Source organism: Ptiloglossa arizonensis, chromosome 3, assembly GCF_051014685.1.
Source record: "Ptiloglossa arizonensis isolate GNS036 chromosome 3, iyPtiAriz1_principal, whole genome shotgun sequence".
NCBI lineage: Eukaryota > Metazoa > Arthropoda > Insecta > Hymenoptera > Colletidae > Ptiloglossa > Ptiloglossa arizonensis.
Window position 1 is genome coordinate 29,004,370 of NC_135050.1, and position 10,292 is coordinate 29,014,661.

The 10,292-nt window shown below is 51.7% G+C and overlaps 1 protein-coding gene across 4 annotated transcripts in view; it reads left to right on the forward strand.

Annotated features, from left to right (window-relative positions):
• The window catches only part of LOC143144756 (uncharacterized), a 300,728-nt gene extending 291,258 nt beyond the window's left edge, over positions 1-9,470 (forward strand). For all 4 annotated transcript variants that reach the window (XM_076307505.1, XM_076307504.1, XM_076307506.1 and 1 more), the window contains 3 exons: positions 1,216-2,046; positions 3,232-3,477; positions 7,588-9,470. In XM_076307505.1, the coding sequence (XP_076163620.1) occupies positions 1,216-2,046; positions 3,232-3,477; positions 7,588-7,679 (1,169 nt within the window). In that variant the 3' untranslated portion in view covers positions 7,680-9,470. The remainder of the gene's footprint in view (positions 1-1,215; positions 2,047-3,231; positions 3,478-7,587) is intronic.
• The last annotated feature ends 822 nt before the right edge of the window (positions 9,471-10,292 follow it).

Genomic DNA, 10,292 nt, shown 5'->3' on the forward strand with positions numbered 1-10,292 from the left:
GTCCCGAGACAACGAAGAAGAAAGACGGGAAACCTGGAGGATATTCCGTCGCGAAGCATCGGGAAGCTAGCGAGAACCACGGGAGAAGGGGTTCTCGGTAAGCAGAGAGAAAGAGGGACTGGCCCGAGGGTGCGACGTCAGATTTGTCTCGTTAGAGTTCGCATTGTGCCTGCCTATGGCCGATTTACGCTCTCTCGTTATAGCAGTTCGCCTTCCTTCTTCGTCCTTGGGCAAACCCTTGGCCCCCTTTCTTTTTCCTTCTCGGTATCTAACGAGCTTCCATTAAAGCCACAATGCCGCCCTCCCACCCCGGCACGCCGATTCCCGCCACTGTGCGTTGCACCCCGTACACCGTCGTATCGCGTTCGACTTTCCCTCTTCCTCCTCCAACGTTTTTCTTTCCGGCCAAGTGCGTTCGGTGGTTGACCGATCCTCCGCGAATCGATCGATCCCGGCGCAAGAAACCGTCATTAGGCAAGACCGATAGACGTACTCGAAAGTTCCTCCTCCGTCCCTCTCGGTGCACCAGCATCGGGTAATTTGTAATTCGGACGATCTCCGGTCGAGATGTCTCGCAGTACCTTCGGGACTGTCTCGAACACGGGAAATGGACAACTATTTTCCGAAAGATCTTCGTTCGAAACTCGCTCCTAGATACGCGCCGTTTACGCTCTCCGACACGATTTTTGCTTTTCGATTACCACTGGGTGGTAACGCAAAGTAGCCGACGAATATTTTCTCGAAAACCATTGATAAAGTATACGCCACTGTATTCGAGAAACGCTCCTCTATTTTTAAAAGCCAATTAGGACTTTTCGACGTTTGTACTTTTTACGCAGTACCTCGTTAACTCGTGTTTTTCGAAAACTGGCGATGATACAGACTGCCGAATTGTTGTTTGGAGAATGTGGCCGTACTGGTTATTAGAAGGGAGAAAATAGTTTCGATACGTCGGACAGTGTTATCCGCGAGCGTATTACTATTCGCGGGCGGGCTCGCGATGCGCCGACACGCCTCGACGTTTCTCCTTTCGGGAAACATTTTCCTCCGAAAATACGGTTAAACTCTAACGGGAGAAGACGCTCGCACGTGCATTGGTCCGAGCGCAAATAAACGAGATTCTAATCGAGGGAGGGATGCACACCCACGAGCGCGCAAATTCCGTGAAGAAATTTCCCCTGGTAACTCACCGAGCGATTTTTCTTGAAATTTCAGCGAGCTCCCCGGAGCTACGTACGTGCCCGTACTTGGGCAAATTTACGGTGACCGGGGTGAACCGGAACCAACGGAACATCCGCGAGAGTCGGAGGAATCAACATCAGGAGGGTGTCAGGCGGGACCGTGAGAAGGTTCGACACGCCCAGGAACGCACGCAGGAGGACCGACGCGGTAGGAAGCTCGACTTCGAGGCGGAGAAACGTCGCGCGAACAACGAGTACCTCGTCCACGAGCGGATGGGTCGACGCGCGAGGTCGAATCGCAACAACAGGGCTCACCGGGATCACAGCCTGGAGGAGGCCTCCTCGAAGCGAACCCTGGACATCGAGGATCTCCTGCGGGATCGTTCGTGGTCCAAGGTACGAAGGTCCGAGGAGGTCCGAAGGGGCCACGAGTTCGAAAAACGTTCGACGATCGTCGAGCCGAGGACGAGCAACAGATCGAGACGCGCCCCGAAGATGGAGGACTTTAGGCTGGACGTGGACGATTTCGCGCGGATCGGACAATTCTGGACCAGCGATTTCGACGATTCCGACGGATCGAGCATACTCGAGGTCCAGGAGGATTATTTCGGCGATTATCCGGACAGCTCCGACCTGCCGAAGAAGAGGTCGGGCAGCAACTACCGTAAAATTACGTACAAGGACGCCTCGAGGACGAGGAGGGACGCCGAGGAACTCGACTCCTCCGAGGATTCCTCCGAGAGAAGAGAGAAGAGGGAGGAGGACATCTCCAGATGCAGCTCGGAGGTCACGACCATAACGATCGGCTGCTCCACCGCGGACAGAATGGAGTTTCAAACGGACTGCGTCGACGACAACGCGATCGGTGGGCAGACATTTCATTTTACTCGGGTCTCCGTTTCATCCCTTTCGCCCTCCGTCTTTCACGCGTTCAGACTCACACTCTTCCCAGAATCGGCTTATTTTTTCAGAATTTTTTTCACAACTTTCTCGACATTTTATTTTATCGAGGATCGTAAAAGTTGCGCGTCTTCGAGGGGGGAACAACGCGGTCGTAAAAAACACGATATCCGCTACCAAGTACCGCGAGACTATTGCCGTTAAATTACGCCCGTTTCTTCGAAATCGCGCAACTTTTCTAACCCAGCCTATTTTTCCATTGTTTCGAAGAAAGTAGACGTTGAAACGAGCCGTACCTACCGAGGCAGGTAACTCACCGAGCTCGAATTCTTCGAAAATTGCTCGTCGCGTGAAAAAAGGTACGAAAGAAAAGTGGCGCGGTATCAAGGGACGCATAAAGGACCGTAATCGGTTTCTTGTTGCGTTGTTTCTTTGTCGAGATACGAAGATCGTCTCTGGGGCCACCCAATACATCGTGTACCGAATTTGGCACGATACGTTTTTATCGCGGCGTTTGACGCTGCGTCGAGATTCGTCGGGAAATATCGGGCGTCTCGTTGAAAAAAAAATTGGAGGTGACTTTCGCGTCTCGATGAAGAGACAGCGTAACGAAAAACTGATTACCGTAGGATTCGTTCTCCCCTGTACCGCGCAACTTCTCTTCGAAACATTTTTTTCGTACCGAAAGTAACTCTCGAGTCGGTTGGCCGGTCCCGTGTACCCGGATTTGGAAAGAAACGTGGACGAAGGATCGGAGACTTTGTAACCTATACGGCGTGAAAAACGAAACTCGTTGGTCGGGTCGATGCGATAAAATCCGGTGAAAAGTCTATGTCGAACGTCCGAACACGTTGGAAAGATACGGTCCTTTCTCGACGTTCGAATTATCAACGATAGAGAGCGGCGAGAATCGTCGATAATTAAAATCGCATTAACGATAGAGGGACGGTACGGATCCGGTTGGTCGTTAGCGGAAGGGCTTTTATTTCGTCGTCGTTCGGGCCCTCCCCGCTCTCGAAGGTTGTCAAAGTTTATTTAGAGGATAATGGCACTCGAGGGGTAACGACCGGCTCGAGATACCTCCCACCGTTATCCGACAAGTTGGTTCCCTTTCGAGTCGGTAAGGGCCTGGTGGCTTTCTCTTTCGCAGCTTACTCCTGCCACGGTAGGTGGTTCGACGCCGAGGGCACCCAATTCGTGATCGCTACCCAACTGGCACCCGGGACAACTTGGACCAGCGAAAGCAACAGACCCCAACCCTACAGGAACAGCCGAAGATTGTGCTTCATGTACAAAGAGAGCGGCGGAGTTGTCAGTTTGACTGCCAGCGAGGTGGCCTGCCAAAGAGGAATACCTCCGCCCCCGCCGATGTTGGCCTTCAATGCTACCAGTACCGGTGAGTACCTCCCTCCTTTCCTCGGACCACTTCGCTCTCGAGTATTCTCAAGATCTCCGACTGCCGTGCCGAGAACGCGTCTCCGCTGCGAGGAACCTAACGGTTTTCTTCCGCAACTGCTGCGAACGTTCCGTCGTTCGAGCACTTTGTCTCGAGATTTCGGCCCCCACCCCCTTTGCCCACCCGCCCCTAACGGAGCCCATTGTCGAAGGAATTAGACAGCTTTCACGGCACTCGTTTCTCTCCTCGTTTCTCCTCCGGTTTTTCCTCTCGTTCTCTTCCTCGTTCTTTTTTTTTTCCTTCGATCTCGTCCATTAGGCTTACGGACGACGCGACTTCGAGACGCTTATTTTTTCAATTACGCTCGGTCGCTCGTTACGAAAGGTGACGTTGATTTCGCATCGACGAACCACCCAGCGCTACGCGCGCGCGTTTCGTTTCTTCGAACGGAGGGAATCGGTCCTCGGACGTTCACGAATACAAAAAGTAAACGTTCCCGAGCGGTGTTTAAACATCGAAAGAGACGACCGCGCCACCGAGAAAGGTTCGCCCCGAGAGATTCTTTTTTTCTCCGAGATTTCAAGGACCTCGACCGTTCCGTCCCCGGTGTCTCGACAATTTTTCGTTTCTCCTCGAGCGATCCTCGCAACTTCCGAAAGGACTCGATCGATTCTTCTTTGCACACCCGACCGAGCAACTCGCGCACGAATTCCCGGTCGCTACTCGTTCAACGAAAATTAGAATTCGTTCAAAAGGGAACGTTCTCGCGACGAATAGAAATTTCACCGATCGAACAAACGTCGCTAGTAAATCGTTACGCGTTGCTTTTGTACGTCGTCTTTCGTTCGAATAAAATTTCGCCCGTCTTGGCTCCCCACGGGAATTTCCCGCAGCTGCCGCGGTTCTCTCTCCATCGAATACCGACCAATCGTCTCGAAGCTTCTCCAAGTGCATAAAGTATCGCGTCGAGGACATTATCGATACATTATCGTATCACCGAGCAAACACTGTACCATCGAGCGTCGTCTAGCTCTTCGCCTCGAAATTTCGAGCCGAGTTGTCTTTACCCGAACTTTCCCTGTCCACGCGTCGTACGTTCCGCGTGCGTGGTCGTTCGTGGAACGCGCGAAACAATTATTCAAATTTAAACGCAACAACGGCCACATTCCATTGATTTGAAATACGGCGCGCGGTTCGACACCGTATCGCAATCGCGACTCGATAGACGCGTCGGAATCACGGTGTTAATACGGATCGACGTTACCAGAAATGGGATCGTGGATAGTTTTCGATCGATTTTCCTCGTATCGAGGATCGTCCGATCGTTCCAACGCGCGTGTCGCGTTGCACCCAGAATCGGATGGACGCTCTGTACAAGTAAAGGTACAGTTTCGAAGTCTCGGTCGGTTGGTTCGAGGCCGCGTTTTCCAGTGACTCGAATCGCTCCCGACATCTTTGTCGAGCGGAAAGTATGCAAACTACGTCCGTAATAGCTTTCGGTGAGCGCGATTATTTGCAAGTTCGTCGTTGGAAAAATACGCTCGACTCGAGCCCGGACTCGATCCGTTTGATGTTATCAAACTATATAGTACTTTTCTCGGTGCTTGAATCCGAAGCGTCCTCGGAACCTTAACTGTTGTCTTGTCACTCCAGTGAAGATCCTTCAGTTTTGTTTCCTCGTCGCTACTCCAGCCGTTCGTTCGCCGCAGTGTTTCGCTGTAGATTTCGCGGCGTTTATCAAGGGAGCCGTTGGTTCGCGGAGCGTGATTAAACTGCGAACACAATGTACTCGATGGATGCGCGCAAGCGCGCACGCGCGCACGCGCTCCGCTACGGAGTTATTTACCGGTGCTTTTTGATAAACACGGAAATTTTCAATTTCGACGTACCGTAACATCGTACGCGCGTATCGATTCGGATACGCGAAACGGTCCGAGTGTCGCGGTTGTTCGTCATCGGCGAGGGAAAGGAACGCGCGGGGCCGTTCGTTTTCGACAAACAAGCCCGCCGGTAGCGCGTCGCTATTTTCACGATTCTTGCCAATGGTTTTTCACCGTTGTCGTTTTCCAATTACTTCGATGCTCGATATCGCCGCGCGTTTTCCAAACCGTGGCGCTCGTCCCGGTAAAAATCCTTTCGAGGAACGAAATTTCTCGGTTTCGCGTTCGGAAGGGTTCGTCGTGGAAACGTTTGGACGCCCGCGTCTTCGAGGAAACCTACGCAACGAAAAGAGAGAGAGACGTTGGTGGATTCTCGAAACGCTTTCGCGGTCAGGAGACGTTCAATGCGGTTTGACGGAACGACAGACTGCAGTGTCCAATCAAAATCGTGGCGTCAGCGATTGTCATCCAGCGCGTCGGTCGTATTCGCGTCGCAGCCGGGGTACGCGCGACAGCTATGCATAATCTACCGCGACGTATAGGCGACTTCTCGTGACAAGTGTACCGTGACAATTCGTTGATAAACGTCGAATTAAATGTTCCCGCTAAGTAGAATTCGCCCGCGTGTTCAACCACGGGACAATCAACAACCGTTACCGACCCCGGCGCGGTTGTCTCGGGACGTTTCGCTTCGCTGCAGGCTCGATCGACGACTTCCGGTTCGAACCTCGAATCGACTTTCGGCTCCGTTTCTCCGAAAGTGCAAAAGTACGACGCGCGAAAGGATACGGGATAATACGGTTGTTATCCCTCGAATCGTTTTATCCACGTTTTTGCACCCGTTTTCGACGCGAGCCGCGCTAAACGAACAACGTCGGTTAAGTTCGTTTCCAGCGAATACGCAACAATATGGCCGGCAATCGTTCACGAGCCGGTTGTAATCGTCGACGAGACGGATCGTATCTTTGGCGGCGCTAAATTCGAAGATGTTTGAGAGAGGGAAAACGGAATTATAAGGAGTGGGGAGAGGCGTTTCATCATCCCGGGCCTGCTAGTGGACTCGTCAGTAAGGCATCCTAGCAGGCCCTGCCTTATACGCCGGGACATTGGAAGATCGGTAAGAGGTCGTATATATCGCGATCGGAGCAGGTACGGGAACTTGCGGGAAACGGTTGGTGGTGAGTTTCCCTCTGGTGGCAAGCGTGGGTAGTGCCGCCACATATCCAAACGACGACGATTAAATTTGTTTCAAGAAGATACGAAACGATACGACCGCTTCGCTTCGAAGACTTGGAATTCGTTCATCCCCGATTTTGTGCCGTCGCATCCCTCGACACGGGAGACGGTAAATAAACAACGTTTAAGTTCATTTCGCGCGTTCTGTTTTCGAGTAAGTAGGATCGAATCCGTACCGGTCGTATTCCACGCACACGTAGCTAACGTATCATCCAACGTACACGCGTACGAACGACCATCGCGTTTCTTCTCGAAGCAGCTGTGCACGGGGATAAAAGAGTTTCAAAAGGTGCGCAAAGTTGCAACGCGTAAAGGTTGTTTGTAATATGTTTTTATTTTAGCGAACAAACTTCATTATACCCATATTACCCCAGTTCCCTTGCTCTTAATTACGGAACGAAAGAGTAAGACGGGGATTGAAAGTAATTAACGGAACAACGTTGTTTTCGTACCTCTCGAGAAACAATAGGTAATTTCTCGTTTACGGTGCTTTAGACGACAGCCACTTTTCGAGCATTAGGCTGCGAGAGGCAAAACCGTTTCCGGCGTGGAGGCATCGATCGGTCGCGAGAAATAAATTCCGTCTTTTCGACGTTTCGTTTATCGCAAATACGGCGATTACGTTCGCTGGTAAAAATCAAATCATCGAACGCCTCGTGAGTCGCAATATTACGGACAATTTGGAGGTCGTTGGGTTATTTTTAATCCGCGATCGTCTTTCGATAACTTTTCAAAGACGTTTCGGCGCAATGTTTTCGATCGCGCTCTTGCGTAACGATGAAACGCCGATAAGAGTCTTTGTCGAAAACAAGCTCGTTCGCCAATCTCGATCGTTCGTCCGGCACGGTGTGAAAATAATTATTCACTCGACGTCGAGGTCCTATAGTTGATCGGTCCGCGTTCGAGGTACGGTTGATCGTCCCTCGATTGAATTTACTCCCGAATAAAATGTTTCGTTGTCGTCTAAGAGAAAATTACGCTTTTGTCTTTTCAGGCCAATGCATGGAGGAGAACGGGGGCTTCGTCGCACGATCGACGTACCTGATGATCGTCGGGCTGACGGCGATCGTCGCGATATACAGGTGATTCTAATCGAACGGATCGACGATCTCACGACCGTTAAATCGACGTTTGTAGTCTGCGTTTCGGACACACCGTGTGAGTGACGAAGACCGAAGGGGGTGGTACACGTGTATAAAAAAAAAAAAAAAAAATATATATATATATAATCGCCTTCGTCGCGAATCACCGAAGAAGATCGGTCGAGCGTCCGGGCCAACGGACGAAAGAAGCAAAGACAGGAAGAGGAAAGAGGAACGATCGATTCTCCGGCTTGGAGAGCTCGCGTCCGTAGCTCCTGTTGGCCTCTCCGATCCATCGGGAGAAATTCGTGCTCGCACGATCGCCGGAACGTTACGTGGACGAGGACACGCGGAACATGGGGACCGGGGTGGAGAAGTAGCGACCGATGAGTAAACGAGAACGGCGTAAAATCGTGTCTCGAGGAGGAGAAGGGAGAGGGGGGACAAGGTCGAGGTTCGTTCCGGAGAAGAGGGACGCGCGCACCCCCACCGCCCGCCACCCTAATTCGATTCGATAACGGGCTACCGAAAAATAAAGTCGGCCCGTAATAAAGGGACAAGACGCGAAACGCTGATTCGTCGTTCCGTGCAAGAGGCATTCTCCTCGATCGGGATGAAAATCGAGCGATACGGGTGAACGAGACGGGGAAGATCGTTCGCGAAGGAACCGGATCCGATCGAGCCGGGGAGACGGAGAGACGGAGAGACGGAGAGACGAAGCGCGGCCAAGATGCTCGTCGAACGGAGTTTGTTCCTTCGATCACGGGGGAAGAGAAATAAAGGGAACTCTGTTTGTTCCTGAAACAGGGGAGCTCGTGGGGACGAGCACGAATTTCCCCTGGCCAGTAGGTTTTTTACCGATGTAGCTCGTAGCCACTAGCTAATTAAAAAAGGACGGAACGATACGCCGAACCGCGCGAGTTCTTATGGGTTAGACCATATCACGGGAGCGAGATCGCGGCGCACGATCGATCGGATTCGCGCGGACGTTGCGCACGGTGAACCAACGGGGGGGACGGGGGATCGATTCGCCGCGGACCTCCCTCCCCTCGTCCCCCTTCCTCCGAGAAACATTACGAACGAAACCGACATCTCGTTTATAGTCAGTAAGACGATCGACCGGCGACGGTCGTTATCTTTTAAGCTAGAAACTACATAGAGAATAGCTTTAATAAGACACGAGAGAGAGCGAAAGAGAGCGAAAGAGAGAAAAAGAGAGCGAGAGAGAGAGAGAGAGAAGAGGGAGGGGCAGTTTACTCGGCAAATATTTTTCACGCCGGATGCTCCTTTGTTTCCACGATCTTTATCGAGCGCGCCGTAAACGAGCGCACCGTGTATTTTGTAAGTTATAATTAATTAGTGCCACTTTGGATGAAAAGAGAGCGAGAACGAACGAGACCGAGCGAGACCGAGCGGTAGAGAGCGAGGAAACGTCCAAGACCGCGATTCGTCGATTCGCTACCGGTTTTTCCCAGCCGTGCGAAATCGTCGAATCGGACGTTCGACTATTCCGAACGGAATCGATTAAATATTCAAAAGTTTAAATCCCGCGAACGAGAACGGTTGTTTTTCCAGCCAGAGTGAGTCCGACAACAGGTTTTTCGTCGATCCGGCGTGGCCCGCGGCGAGATTCAGTTACCGCGCGAGATATTAGCGGACGTATTAAAGGTCGATTGCGCTGTAGCTGTTACGTAATGGCCACAAAGGGCTATCGGCCTCGTTGTAGCTGAACGCACGCCGTAGCTATTGTATAATAGCTGTAATAGCTGCTGGCTGTATTAATAACCGATCGGGACACGGGAGGAAGGGGGTACGGGGTTACGGGGTTACGGGGGAGGGGCATATACACGTTTCAAAGCTTCCGGTTACCCGCGTTATTTTTCTATCGTACGATAAAAAAAAAAGAGACCGCGTCGCTCGTTCGCTCGTTCGCTCGCTCGCTCGCTCGCTCGCTAGCTCGCGCGTCCACGATGTTTCGAGAGCCGGATGAACGATCGATGGCCGCGGATTTATTAAAAATACACGAAAATCCTTTGCCGAGTAAAACGTTCGTACCCGCGAGAAGAGTGATCGCGATGGGTGAGAGATTTAATCGACACCGACGATCTCTGTACTGCGGAAGTGTGTCGAAGTGTTTAAGGAGGTAATTCTCAACGCAATACAATCTAACGTGTAGTGGAATTATTCGGCGCGTCGACGAAGTCGAGAGAAAAGTAACCGCGAGGAAGGAATCAAAGTTCGCGGATCTCGTCCTCTTTGAAAACTTTTCGGAATACCCGTGGCTTCTTTCCCATCTTTCGTCCTTCCTTTGCCCAGATACCGAACGAGCGATCGATTCGAGCCTAGGAGGATCCTCGAGAGACCAAAATCACGGCGATCCGAGATTTCGTTTAAATTTCGACGATCGTCGTGTCGTTTGGTTCATTCTCTGTACCCTATTTTCGATACGAAACGATCCGCGACGCGTCGCTCCGACGTTGCATCGATCGTCGAAGATTCCGATAATTAAATACGAGCGACGAACTCGGTACAAAGTACTGGCGACATTTCGAGACCACCGCTGCTTCAAAGATTCGATCGATCTATTCGCGAGACGGATGTCAACGACGTCGAGTCC